This window comes from Octopus sinensis, linkage group LG12 (assembly GCF_006345805.1).
Source record: "Octopus sinensis linkage group LG12, ASM634580v1, whole genome shotgun sequence".
Lineage (NCBI taxonomy): Eukaryota > Metazoa > Mollusca > Cephalopoda > Octopoda > Octopodidae > Octopus > Octopus sinensis.
In genome coordinates, this window is record NC_043008.1 from 9,279,742 (window position 1) to 9,292,295 (window position 12,554).

Below are 12,554 nucleotides of genomic sequence, written 5' to 3' on the forward strand. Positions count from 1 at the left end.
GATGCAGGCTTTCCTGCAGGTGGCAGGGAACTTATGCGGGGCTCAGATGAGAAAGAGGAAGATTAAGAAAAATTTTGTAACTTTTGTGATTTTTTTTAGTAAAATTGAATAAAAGAACAGTGATTTCGATGGGTTTATCGGTCGGTGGATGCCGGTGCCCCTCCCATTTGTGTTCATCATTATCATCCTCATCTCATTAATGTCTTTGTCCAGCCCGCAGCTACTTATCTGTATACGGCTTTCATGGCCAATTTGATGAATAAAAGTAGCTTGCTTACAAACCACATGGTTCTGGGTTCAGTCCCACTGCATGACACTTTGGGCAAGTGTCTTCCACTATAGCCTCGGGCCGACCGAAGCCTTGTGAGTGGATTTGGTAGACGGAAACTGAAAGAAGCATGTTGTATATATATATGTATGTATGTATGTGTGTGTATATGTTTGTGTGTCTGTGTTTGTCACCCCAACATCGTTTGACAACCGAGATGCTGGTGTGATTATGTCCCCATAACTTAGCAGTTTGGCAAAAGTGAGCAACAAAATAAGTACTAGGCTTACAAAGAATAAGTCCTGGGGTCGATTTGCTCGACTAAAAGGCAGTGCTCCAGCATGGCCGCAGTCAAATGGCTGAAACAAGTAAAAAAGAGTAAAAGAGTATGTGATAGGTGATTCACCTCATTGAATTGAAGAGTTGTACTTTTTCCTCTGCCAGTGGAACCGGTGACGCTTGGACTCTGCCACTGGCAACCAAAGTAACAATGGTAAACAGCATCATAAAGACTGACGTACAATTGGTAGACTTCTTTGGATTGGGAAACCTGGAAAAGAAAAGGGGAAAAGGTTCAATAGTGGGAAATGATAGGTCGTTGTTCTTGATACAAGTGTTTAGGGGGTTTTAGGAAGGAAGGAAGAAACAAACAAACAAACAAACAAACAAACAAACAAAGAAGGAAGGAAAAAAGAAAGAAAGAATAAAAGGAAGGAAGGAAGAACGAACGAAAGAAAGAACAAATGAAAGAAAGAAAGAAAGAAAGAAAGAAGGAAAGGAGAGAAGGAAAGAAGGAAGAAAGAAAGGAATGAAGGAAGAGTGAAAGGAAAGAAGGAAGGAAGGAAGGAAGAAAGAAAGGAAGGAAGAATGAAAGGAAAGAAGGAAGGAAGAAAGAAAGGAAGGAAGAATGAAAGGAAAGAAGGAAGGAAGAAAGAAAGAAAGGAAGGAAGAATGAAAGGAAAGAAGGAAGGAAGGAAGGAAGGAAGAAAGAACAAATGAAAGAAAGAAAGAAAGAAAGAAAAAAGGAAGGAAGAAAGAAAGAAGGAAAGGAGAGAAGGAAAGAAGGAAGGAAAGAAAGAAAAAAAGAAAGAAAGAAAGAAGGAAAGGAGAGAATGAAGGAGAGAAAGAAAGAAAGAAAAGAAAGAAAAATTGGCCACCAGAATCAACAAAATGGGGGCGGAGTTTCTTAATGGAGCATTTTACAGCTTGTTGATTGATCTTCAGAAACTCAATACATGGGAACTGTATGAGTGTGTGTGTGTGTGTGTGAGAGAGAGAGAGAGAGAGAGAGTGTCATTTTCAGGTGACCCTGTTAAAAGTCTACCTCAGGAAAACCACGTCTTTGCTTACATTGTCCTGGTAAGCAAAATCCTGCAGTTTTCAGAATTGAAAAAAACCCTTATCTGGGATAAGGCTAGAAAATCTGCTTCGTCAAAGTTTTTGCCTGATCTGTGCCAACAGGAAAAATTGGATGTATATGCTTGTGTGTGTGTGTGTGTGCACATATGTGTGAGTGTACATGTATGCATGTGTACATATGCGTGTGTACATATATGTGTATGTATGTGCATGTGTGTGCACACATGTATGTATACCATGTGTGTATGTGCATATGTGTGTGTGCATGCACATACATGTATGTGTGTGTGTGTGTGTATGTGTTGTTATGTTTGTGTTTGTCCCCGCATCACCGCTTGGCAACCGGTGTTGGTGTGTTTATGTCCCCGTAAGTTACCAGTTCAGCAAAAAGACCAATAGAATAAGTACTAAGCTTTAAAAAAATAATAAATCCTGGGGTCGATTTGTTTGACGAAAACCCTTCAAGGCGATGCTCCAGCCTGGCCGTAGTCAAATGACTGAAACAAGTAAAAAAAAACTAAAAAAAAAAAGGGTGGGGATCAATTGGATAATGTAGTTTTTGATGTTCTTGGAAGTCTCGAACACAGCCAACACTGACTACCATCTACCACCCACATACCACCACCACCACCACCACCATCAGTATACTGCCATCAATGGATTCATTAACTACACACCAATACCACCACCAAAATAACAACAACAATAACAAGCATCATTCTCTTCATCAACAACACCATCACCACCACCACAACAACACCACCACCACCACCACCACCACCACCACCACCACCACCACCACAACACCACCACCACCACCACCAACACCACCACCACCCATCACCATCACCACAACAAGCATCATTCCCTTCACAAACAACACCACCATCACCACCACCACCACCACCACCACCACCACCACAACAACACCACCATCACCACCACCACAACACCACCACCACAACAACACCACCATCACCACCACAACACCACCACCACCACCACCACAACACCACCACCACCACCACCACAACACCACCACCACAACAAGCATCATTCTCTTCACCAACAACACCTCCACCACCATTACCACCACCACCACATCACCATCACCACCACCACCATCACCACCACCACCACATCACCATCACCACCACCACCATCACCACCACCACCACTACCACAACACCACCACCACCATCATCACCACCATCATTCCCTTCACCATCACCACCACCACCCATCACCATCACAACAACAAGCATCATTCTCTTCAACAACACCTCCACCACCACCACAAGAAGCATCATTCTCTTCACCTCCACCACCACCACCACCATTACCCTAACCTGCATTTACCACTCAAAGCACCAAACGGCAGCTCGTTAATTATTCTCCATTGACAAACCTGTTTCTAAGCTTCTTCTTCTTCTTCTTCTTCTTCCCCACAAAACAATACCAAAAGACAGATTGAGCAATTTTTTGCCTTTTTGTATCTTTTGTCTTTGCTTGTGTTTCTCTCTCTATCTCAGAGCAAACTGCCATCTGTCAAATAAATGGCGGCTGGTCAGTAAATGGCCACAGGCGTCGGTGGTGGTTGCTATGACAACTGCAACAACACATTGCATAACAACAGGAAACTGAAATGGGTGGGGGCGATGCGGGACGGTGGGGGGGAAGCTGAGTTTAGGGTCAATGGGTGTGGGCTGAAATAGGAATCCTCACAACTTTGTTCCCTTTACTCTTCCTTCCTCCCTCCAACCTTGCCCACCCACCCTCAAAAGCAAAATAATAATAAAAGAACGAAATAAAACAACACATTAAAATCATCATCATCATTTAACATACGTTTTCCTTGCTGGCATGGGTTGAACGGGTTGACTGGTAAGTTGGGGAGCTGCATCAGGGTTCCAATCTGATTTCACATGGTTTCTATAGATGGATGCCCTTCCTAATGCCAACCACTCCAACAGTGTAGTGGGTTTTTTTTTTTTTTTAGCATGTCCCCGGCACTGGTGTCAGTTATGTAACGCTAGCATCAGCCGTATGGCCTAGTGGTTAGAGCAGCGGCTTCGGTCGAGGGATTGTGGGTTTGAATCTCAGACCGGGCGATGTGTGTGTTTATGAGTGAAACACCTAAGCTCCACACAGCTCCACAAGGTGGCGAGCTGGCAGAAACATTAGCATGCCAGGCGAAATGCTTAGCAGTATTTCGTCTGCTGCTATGTTCTGAGTTCAAATTCCACCAAGGTCAACTTTGCTTTTCATCCTTTCAAGGTTGATAAATCAAGTACCAGTTGCGTACTGGGGTCGATGTGATCGACAATCTCCCTCCCCACAAAATCTAGGCCCTGTGCTTTGAGTAGAAAACACTAGCATCAGCCACAGCTATGACCTCACTTGGCTTCACAGATCTTTTCAAGCACTTGCATATTCTTTTCTGCTCTAGGCACAAGGCCTGAAATTTTGGGGGAGGGGGGCCAGTCAATTACATCAACCCCAATACGCAACTGGTACTTAATTTAATGAGCTGGCAGAATCATTAGCACATCATTAGCAGAATCCTTAGCAGCATTTTGTCTGTCTTTACACTCTGAGTTCCAATTCTGCAAAGTTCAACTTTGCCTTTCATCCTTTTGGGTTCAACTTCACCTTTTATTCTTTAGGGTTCAACTTTGCTCTCTTCTTCTTAGGTTCAAATTTGCTTTCATCCTTTCAGGGTCATCCTTTTGGGGTCAATTTTGCCTTTGATCCTTCCGGGTTCAACTCTGCATTCATCCTTTTGGGTTCAACTTTGCCTCTCATCCTCTTGGGGTCATCCTTTCAGGGTCAACTTTGTCTTCATCTTTTCGGGTTCAACTTTGCCTTTCATTCTTTCAGGGTCATCCTTTCAGGGTCAACTGAACACTAGGGTTGATATAATTAACTATTGACTGCTTGATCAGGTCTCTCAATTCCATTAGGTGCTTAATTCAACTGGGTGTGAAGCAAACAAAAAGGTTACACAAAACGCCAATGTAGCTCTAACCAAAAGACGGTACATAAGGCCAGTGCTTTTCTATGGTTTCTATAAGTGTTTAGCAGATGTAACAGATAAATTCACCTCAGGACAGATCAATGGCCTATTTTAACCAAGCTTCTTGGTAAGTACTGGACTCAACACTCTAAGACAATGAATCAAAGAGTAATTTAATAATAAATTAAACCACCTCATGGTGCCTATTTACAACTATGTTCACAGGACCATTATCAAGTGTCATAATCATGGATAGATATCTTCCAGATTAATAACGAGATTAGAGTCTTTCATTTAATCATCCAATGTGCTATAAGTTCAAATACCAGTTAATCCACAGCTAAACAGCACATGACGATGTTTAATCCTTTCATTATTGAATTTATTTTGAGATGTTCTGTGTTTCTTCTAATTAATTTTAAATATGACAAAGAGTTTAGTAAAATAACTTAGTTATCATTAAGCTGGTGTTAGGAACATAAATTGTGACTAAGGTTTGGTGGAAGATTTTAATTCAGAACTTATGAAAACAAGACATTTGTACTACAGAACCAGAGCCGGTTTCAGCCGGGTTAGTATTGAAAGGGTTAAATTAATCATTTGTTAACCCTTTTGTTACCATATTTTTGTTGAGATGCTCTGTATTTCTTTCAATTACTTTAAATATAACAAAGAATTTAGTAAAATAACTTAGTTATCATTAAACTAGTTTTAGGAACATAAATTGTGACTAAGGTTTAGTAGAAGATTTTAATTCAAAACTTATGAAAACAAGATATTTGTACTACAGAGCCAGAAGCGGTTTCAGCTGGGTTGGTAATGAAAGGATTAAAACCCACTACCATCAACACTACTATTTAAATAAAACATCATCAACTCTCCCTAAATTTCTTTCTCTCCCTCTCTTTTTCTTTCTCTCTCTCTCTCTCCCTTTCTATCTTTGCCACTGCCCTCACCGTCTCTACGCCTACTATTACTCTCACCCCCAACATGAGCGATAGTAGGAGTGTCAATAAATAGTGGGAGAGATAGGGCATCAAAATGTGACACACTGACACACAGAAATTAGTTTTCGCATTTGTTATATTAGATGACACAGATTCTGGTCATCTATCTGTCTTCCAGGGTCATCTGGTTGTGACAGTCTGTCTAGCAAGATGTGAGATGTGAATGACTCGGCTGCTCTCAACATTCTGCAAGGAGTCAGGGCACCAAAAGCAACTTCTTATAGGGCACAATGAAAAGATTCTAGAAGCTTGAATCATGTGATAGCTAAATAGATTGATTACATGAAGTTAATGTGGCTCGGTCATGATGGACGACTGGTCACCTAGGTTGTTCAATTTTGAATCACCATGACACATCCATTTGTTTATGATGTCATAGGTTTAATATGTCAGCAACAAGCTGCCAGAAACATTAGCACACCAGGGAAATGCTTAGCAATATTTCATCTGTCTTTACATTCTGAGTTCAAATTCCGCCGAGGTCGACTTTGCCTTTCATCTTTTCGGGGTCAATAAACTAAGTACCAGTTGTGTACTGAGGTCGATCTAATCAACTGGCCCCCACTCCCGCAAAATTTCGGACCTTGTGCCTAGAGTAAAAAAGAATATTTGACATGACAATAAGGCAGCGAGCTGGCAGAGATGTTAGCACGCTGGGTGAAATGCTTAGCGGTATTTCAACCATTGCTAAATTCTGAGTTCAAATTCCACTGAGGTCGACAAAGAGAAAAATATAGAGAAAAATAGAAAGTGAGAGGGGGAGAAAGAGATAAACAAAGAGAGAAATATAGAGAAGAGAGAGAGAGAGAGAAAAAAGAAACAGAGAAAGAGAGAAAATAGAGAGGAAGAGAAAAAGAGAGAAAGTGAAAGAAAGAAGGCGAAGAAGAAAGAGAAAATGAAAGAAAGAGAAAGAGTGAGGATGAAAAGAGGGAAAGAGACAAACAGAAAGAGAAAAGAAGAGAGAGAGAGAGAGAGAGAGAGAGAAGAATCAGCTCAAGAACATAACTGGTATTTCCTTTATCAATTCTCAAAGGATGAAAGGTAAAGGTGACCCCAGCAAGATTTGAACCCAGAACAATGAGAACCTGAACAAATAACACAAATATTCAATACTCCAATGAGTTTGGCAATTGGCCAAAATATTTGAACGATTAACCTAATTTTTTCCCCATTCCCTGGGTTTATCCTTTATCAAAACAATACAAACAGTAATAAAGATAATAGAATCCAATCGTGTCTGGGCCAGCGTTACCTTCCGGACCTCGAAAAGTTGAGAAGTTGCAGCAAAACCATATTTATATAGGAAAAAAAAAGCTTCTCCTCTATAGTAAAATTTTGTTGTATACCCAATTGAATATTAGCCATTTTCTATAGCGATGTTTGATCAAAAATTTTAATAATTTTATATTTTGTTGAATCTACCTGTATTTACCTGTATCTATCTACCTGCAATTAGAGTCACTTTGTGACAAAAATTATAGTATAGAATTGGTTGAGAACATTTCATTAAATTATCTTCCAAAAATCACATTAATATATCTTTATATATAAAAGTGAAGTTGTGTGTCTGTCTCCTACGATTTAGATTCCTAACTACTCCCACATTTTGCGGTGCAGTTTAACCAAAACTGGGTATCTTATAGTCGTGATTCATATCGAGCCCTTCTGGGTATTAGCACACGCCTACGATGAGTCAACGATTTAAAAAAAAATTTACCATAATTTTTTTCCATTTTTAATGCATTTTTGCTATTATATAAGGGAAGTAACTCTCTAAAAATGCTTATATAGTTATTTCCCTTACAAACCCGAGCAACGCCGGGCGATACTGCTAGTTGATAAATAAAAAAGTTATAGTTGTTTAATGAAACCAGACTAAATTTATGATTATGTTAGAAATTACTTGAAACACACAAGGGGTGTATTTTGGTCAGAAATATAGTAACGAAAGGGTTAAAAAAAAGTTTTCAACCAATGGAAGAAGAAAATACTGTCACATACCTTTAACTTCTTACTATCATCGTGACCACGGTAACCTCCACTCCTACCACCACCACCACCACTTTGATGCAAACCTTCACAAACCGAGAAACGAATCCGAAACGGACAGCTATAGCTACGGTGGAGAGGTTTTGCTTTCTTCGCCGCCCGTTTGTGATGTGGTGCCAACCTCCTTTCATAATTCGGTAACACCATCGTTTAAGAAGATAAACAACAGGTGTTCTGACTTGACTGCTCAATCAAGAGAGTCTCTTCTAACGATTTTCTTTACATTCACAACAACAATAACAACAACAACAGCAGCAAAGGTAATTATATCAGTATTTCACCTTCACCTGCCACCACTGACAGTCCATGGTCAATTAAAACATGGATTTGCTTTTTACTGTCAGTAAAGACACCTCTCTCTCTCTCTCCTCTCTCTCTCTCAGACACACACACACACTCTCACACACACAAACACATACACACACACACACACACTGAGTTTTCCTATCTTAAAGCAGAAAGCTTGGTCGAGTGTAACTTGAGCATTCCAACAAAGTTATGAATGATGAGGAGAGCTTCTACAATCCAGGAACTCTCTCACTTTCTCTCTCCCTCCCTCTCTCTCTCTCTCTCTCTCATTTGCTTCATTCATTTTTACATCCGGTTTTCCATTAGGCCTTTATAATATATATATATATATATATATATATATATACATACGTACATATATATATATATTATATATATACATACATACATATATATATATATATATATATGTGTGTGTGTGTGTGGTGTGTGTGTGTGTATATATATGTATATATATATATCACGTGATCACATGACTGACCAGTCCATCAGATGTAGTTACACATCGCTGGTCACAATGCGTTCGCATTGTTTTAGCCTTCGAATGACGCCATATATATATATATATATATATATATATACACACACATATATATACACACATATATATACATATATGCATAGATATATATGTATATTTATGCATATCATCATTATTATCATCATCATTTAACATCCATATATATATATATATGTACATGTATATATATACATAATACATATATATGTGCATACACACACACACACATATATAATTTGTATATTTGTGTGTGAATACATACGTATGAAAGCATATTTGCATGAGAGAGAGGGAGGGAGAGAGATGGGGAGAGAAAGAGAGAGAGAGAGAGAGAGGGAGGGAGACAGATTTGCCTGACTCCTTTGTTTCTCCTTCTCAATACTTCTAGAAACCAAACAATGCATAGATTCATATTCATATATTACAGGTGTGGATGGGTGTGGATGTGGGTGTTTTTACATGTAGTCTACATATTTATATAAGTGTGTAGAGAGAGATGCACATGCACATTGTATGCAAAAGTGTGTGTGTGTGTGTGTGTACATATATATATATATATATATATATATATATATGTATCTGTATTTTTTCAACATTTACAAATAACATGGAAAAAATAAATAGTTACCACGGTAGCAAAAATTTACATAAGTACCAAGTATATAACAGCCTACTTATAAAGGTAGAAATTCCAGGTTTTGGTCAGAAGTATAAAGATTTGAATAACACCTGCGTTTATATATCTATATATCAGGTCATCCTATAAGTTCTGTCCAATTTTACCTTTTTTTTTTAAATTGAATGAAATTTAATAGCATTTTAGAATGTCTAATGGAATTTTAAATTATTTTTATGCATCTGTACATTTAAACTAATTAAATATCATTTTACAGAATAATAGAATTAAAATTTTTCCAACATGGAAGTATCCAAAGAGCATTTGAGGCATATAATGCTTTATGAGTACAAAAAAGGAAACTCTGCAGCCGAAGCGACTCGAAACATACACTCAGTTTATGGGAAAGAATGCTTGAATGAAAGAACTTGCAGAAGATGGTTTGCAAAATTTAGAAGTGGAGATTTCAGCCTTGAAGATGAAGATCAAACAGGACGTCTAGTTGAGTTTGATGATAAGCTCCTTGAGGCATTACTTGAAGAAAATCCTGCATTATCAGTTGAAGAATTAGCAATAAAGCTTACTTCAAACCATACAACTTGGAAACTTTCCTAAACTTGGAAAATAGGTGCCTCATGAATTGTCCAAAAGCAACCACAAATCCCGAGTTGTCATCTGCTCTTCTCTCCATTCTCGCAAACTCATTTCACCCTTTTTGGATAGACTTGTGACTGGTGATGAAAAATGGATCTTCTATTGAAATGTTAAACGTTGTAAACAGTGCCTTGGAAAAAAGGGAAAAAGCTCAACTACAACCAAGAAGGGAACTTCATGGAAAAAAGGTTCTTCTCTCTATCTGGTGGGATTGCAAAGGAGTAATTCACTTTGAAATGTTACCACCTAATACAACAACCAATGCTCAAGTCTACTCTCAGCAGTTAGAGCGTTTGAAGCAAGCTTTGAAGAAAAAAAGACCTGCTTTAGGGAATCAGAAAGAAGTGATGTTTCACCAGGACAATGCAAAGGTCACATCACAGAAGATTGAAAAGCTTGGTTGGGAAAAAATTCCTCATCTACCTTATTCTCCTGACCTTGCTCCTTCAGACTACCATTTGTTTCGTAGTTTACAGAATCATTTGGAGGACATAACTTTCACAAGCCAGGAGGAGGTCGAAACTGACATTTCAGAGTTCTTCGCTTTGAAACCAAAAGAGTTTTACATTGATGGGATTAAAAAGCTTGTAAATAGGTGGAAGGAAGTCATAGATAATCAGGGAAAGTACATTGATGATTAAATTTCAATTAAATATAACATTTGATCACTTGTTTTCTTTATTCAAAATTCGGACAGAACTTATGGGATGACCTATATATATATATATATGTATCCAGCTGCAGAGAATCTATCTCAACAAATTCATTCCGACCCATATGGAAAGCGATCATTAAAATGATGGTGATGATGATAATAATAATATATGTATGTGTGTATATCTTTTCCCCGCCTTTTACGTGTTCCAGTTATTGGACAACGGTCATGCAGCGGCACCAGCTTGACGGGTTTTATTCAAACAAATGGCACTCCGGCAGTTACGATGACGAGGGTTTCAGATGATCCGATCAACGGAACAGCCTGCTTGTGAAATTAGCATGCAAGTGGCTGAGCATTCCACAGACACATATATCCTTAACATAGTTCTCAGGGGAGATTCAGTGTGACACTGAGTGTGACAAGGCTGGATCTTTGAAATACAGGTACAACAGAAACAGGAAGAAAGAGTGAGAGAAAGTTGTGGTGAAAGAATACAGCAGGGTTTGCCACCCAACCCCTTCCGGAGCCTCGTGGAGCTTTAGGTGTTTTTGCTCAAAAAACACTCACAATGCCCGGTCTGAGAATCAAAACTGGGATCCCATGACCATGAGTCCGCTACCCTAACCACTAGGCTACTGTGCCTCCACTTATGCATATATATGTATATATATATATATATACATCATATAATTAAGGGCTAAAGAGGGTTATTCTAAAGCCAATACACTGATTTATCCACTTATAATCCACTTGCTACAGGAGAATTGAATATATATATATATATATACACACAAATATATATATATATATATATATATATATATATATATATATATATATATATATATATATATATATATTATATATATATGTGTGTGTATATATATATATATATATATATATATACATTTGTGTGTTTATATATACATACACACACTCACTCACTGACACACATACACATACATACATGCACTAAAATTTCATTCATTAAATATTCAGAAACATGACACTGATTTCAATCCTTCCGAAAGAATGTATAAAATATTATTAAGTCTTTTATTTTTAGAAATATTTCAGAAGGCAACTCATATCAAAATTCATGTCTGTACAAGCCACGCCAGGATTTCAACAGACAAAACAATGCAATATTTGTATAACAACTGTGAAATTATACACAAGATATTGGAAATAAGCTGTATTATAAATCACCGGATAAATATATTGAACTTGGGTGACCTTTCCCATGTAAATCTGAAGTGAAATTTTAGACAGTTAATCATTCAGTCAAACTTAGAATGTGAAGAGACGGTAACTAAATACCAGAAGTCATTTCGTCTGCTACACTCACCAAATCTGTTATTCACCAACTTTCTGATATTAATAATGGGTTTTGGAGAGGTGTTAATCGATATTATTGACCACAGCACTTTTCCTGGTGTTTTATTTTTATCAGTCCTGGAGAGACGAAAGGCAAAGCTGACCTCAATAAGATTGCAAAAGAACCAGGGTAAATACTTGCGAGGCCATAAGGATTCTGTGTATCCAACAACTTAGTAATAATGATGGTGGTGATGGTGAGGAGGAGGAGGAGGTGGTGGAGGAGCAGCAACCGCAAGTGGAGGCGCAATGGCCCAGTGGTTAGGGCAGCGGACTCGCGGTCGGAGGATCGCGGTTTCGATTCCCAGACTGGGTGTTGTGTGTGTTTATTGAGCAAAAACAACCTAAAGCTCCATGAGGCTCCGGCAGGGTGGTGGGGGTGGCGACCCCTGTTGTACTCTTTCACTCCAACTTTCTCTCACTCTATCTTCCTATTTCTTATCCCCGATTTCCTACGCAACCACTGAGCCTGGATGCGCATTCATCCATCCGTCGATGCTCTCAGTGTCGGGGGTTGACCTGCTTTCTCTTCTGTGGGTCTTACAAATAGCAAAGGACCACGTTTCGGATTTCTCCCATTCTGGGACGAAGACCGCTTTGCTCAACAACAACAACAACAGCAGCAGCCGTCCAAGAATTTGGACCTGGAGATCTCCATCTCCAGCGACTTCGAGGGCCACCTCCCAGTGGTGTCGGGCATAAACGAAGAGCCCTCGACTAC

At 38.8% G+C, this 12,554-nt stretch overlaps 1 protein-coding gene across 2 annotated transcripts in view; it reads right to left on the reverse strand.

Annotated features, from left to right (window-relative positions):
• LOC115217814 (nephrocystin-4-like) overlaps positions 1-12,554 on the reverse strand; it is a 179,050-nt gene that overhangs the window by 158,464 nt on the left and 8,032 nt on the right. The window contains exons 1-2 of one of the 2 annotated variants that reach the window (XM_036507789.1): positions 7,652-7,993; positions 675-818 (exon numbers count right to left, since the gene is read on the reverse strand). In XM_036507789.1, coding sequence (XP_036363682.1) covers positions 675-818; positions 7,652-7,846 — 339 coding nt within the window. In that variant the 5' untranslated portion in view covers positions 7,847-7,993. Of the gene's footprint in view, positions 1-674; positions 819-7,651; positions 7,994-12,554 lie in introns of those variants that run through there. The other variant, XM_029787496.2, reaches the window with a different exon arrangement.